The sequence below is a fragment of the Pyxicephalus adspersus genome, chromosome 3, assembly GCF_032062135.1.
Source record: "Pyxicephalus adspersus chromosome 3, UCB_Pads_2.0, whole genome shotgun sequence".
NCBI classification, from domain to species: domain Eukaryota; kingdom Metazoa; phylum Chordata; class Amphibia; order Anura; family Pyxicephalidae; genus Pyxicephalus; species Pyxicephalus adspersus.
In genome coordinates this window covers 676,409-678,125 of record NC_092860.1, presented here as the reverse complement: position 1 = coordinate 678,125, position 1,717 = coordinate 676,409, and the positions used below count along the sequence as shown (strand labels likewise).

General features: G+C 50.0%; 2 protein-coding genes across 2 annotated transcripts in view; both read left to right on the top strand.

Moving 5' to 3' along the window:
* LOC140325438 (UDP-glucuronosyltransferase 2A2-like) overlaps positions 1–1,717 on the top strand; it is a 197,240-nt gene that overhangs the window by 90,603 nt on the left and 104,920 nt on the right. The gene's annotated exons all lie outside the window — the stretch shown is intronic.
* The window catches only part of GLP2R (glucagon like peptide 2 receptor), a gene marked incomplete in the record, with an annotated part of 37,979 nt that overhangs the window by 31,863 nt on the left and 4,399 nt on the right, over positions 1–1,717 (top strand). The window contains 1 exon segment of the mRNA XM_072403267.1: positions 1,012–1,150. Coding sequence (XP_072259368.1) covers positions 1,012–1,150 — 139 coding nt within the window.

The following is a 1,717-nucleotide window of genomic DNA, read 5'->3' as shown; positions in this document are numbered from 1 at the left end:
GCAGGGGAGGGCAGTGGGTGGGAAAGGCATTGGGCAGGGGAGTACAGGAGGTGGGAAAGGAATTGGGCAGGGGAGTACAGGAGGTGGGAAAGGAATTGGGCAGGGGAGGGCAGTGGGCGGGAAAGGCATTGGGCAGGGGAGGGCAGTGGGTGGGAAAGGCATTACGCAGGGGAGGGCAGTGGGTGGGAAAGGCATTGGGCAGGGGAGTACAGGAGGTGGGAAAGGAATTGGGCAGGGGAGGGCAGTGGGTGGGAAAGGAATTGGGCAGGGGAGGGCAGTGGGTGGGAAAGGCATTGGGCAGGGGAGGGATTTAGGTAGAGAGGGGAAGGGCAGAGAAGTAGATAAGAAAGGACAGGGAGTGGGGAAGGTGGCAGAGAATTAGTGGGCTGATGAGTGGGCCCTGCTATTCCCTTCTTCCTTCCTCAACCCCTCATTTATTTTTGTTAATTTTTGGTTTCCTTTGCTTTGTGTTTTCTCAATGGTTTGCATTCTTTGTTGTAAAAATATGCTGTACACAATGAGTTTATTTTATATAATAATAATAATATTATATTTTTACTTTTGTTCCTAATGTTCAATAAAGATTTGTAAAAGTAAAGTAGTGGTCAGGGGAAGGATTTAGGTCAGAAAAGGAAGTGCAGGGGAGGGACATACAAATGGAAGAGCATTGAGCAGGAAAGGTAGATAGAGAAGGGCACTGAGCAGGGTTGGGGCAGGGAAGGTAATAAGAAAGACAGTGGACAAGAAATGGTATAAGCAAGGGTGGGAATTAGGTAGAGAAGGGCCATGGGTATGGTAGGGTGGTGGATGGGGCAATAGGCAGATAAAAGTGGTATGTAGGAAAGTGCAGTGTGTGGGGAAGGGATAATGGACCTTCTGCCACCCCACCCCCATTACACTGCCCCTCATCAGGATTAGACCTACTGTGATAAGTGTTGATGCTTTGTGGTCGCTGAACAGTCGCCATCTAGTGGAATGACAGTAAAATGCTTTTCTTTTTTTCTTTTGAAGATTCGCTAAGGCAACTCTCATTCTCATCCCTCTGCTGGGGACACACGAAGTTCTCTTCACCTTTGTCAGTGACGAGCACATTAAAGGGTTCACCAAACAAATTCTGCTCTTCATCCAGCTGACGCTGAGCTCCTTCCAGGTATCTGGCAATGGAAAACCTGGGCGGGGAAATGTGCTAGATGTCCAATGTGATTGGAGGAGCATGCTCACCATATCATATCAGCACTGAGATGGAAGTCAGTTTCCCTATGATTGGAGGTCAGTGTCCCCACTATTGGAGGTCAGTGTCCCCACAATTAAAGGTTAGTGTCCCCACCATTATAGGTCAGTGCTCCTACCATTGGAGGTCAGTGTTCCCACCAATAGAGGTCAGTGTTCGCACCATTGAAGGTCAGTGTCCCCACCATTAAAGGTCAGTGTCCCCACCATTGGAGGTCAGTGTCCCCACCAATAGAGGACAGTGTCCCCACCAATAGAGGTCAGTGTCCCCACCATTAGAGGTCAGTGTCCCCCCCATTGGAGGTCAGTGTCCCCCCCATTGGAGGTCAGTGTCCCCACCATTGGAGGTCAGTGTCCCCACTATTAGAGGTCAGTGTCCCCACCATTAGAGCTCAGTGTCCCCACCATTAGAGCTCAGTGTCCCCACCATTAGAGGTCAGTGTCCCCACCATTGGAGGTCAGTGTCCCCACTTTTAGAGGTTAGTGT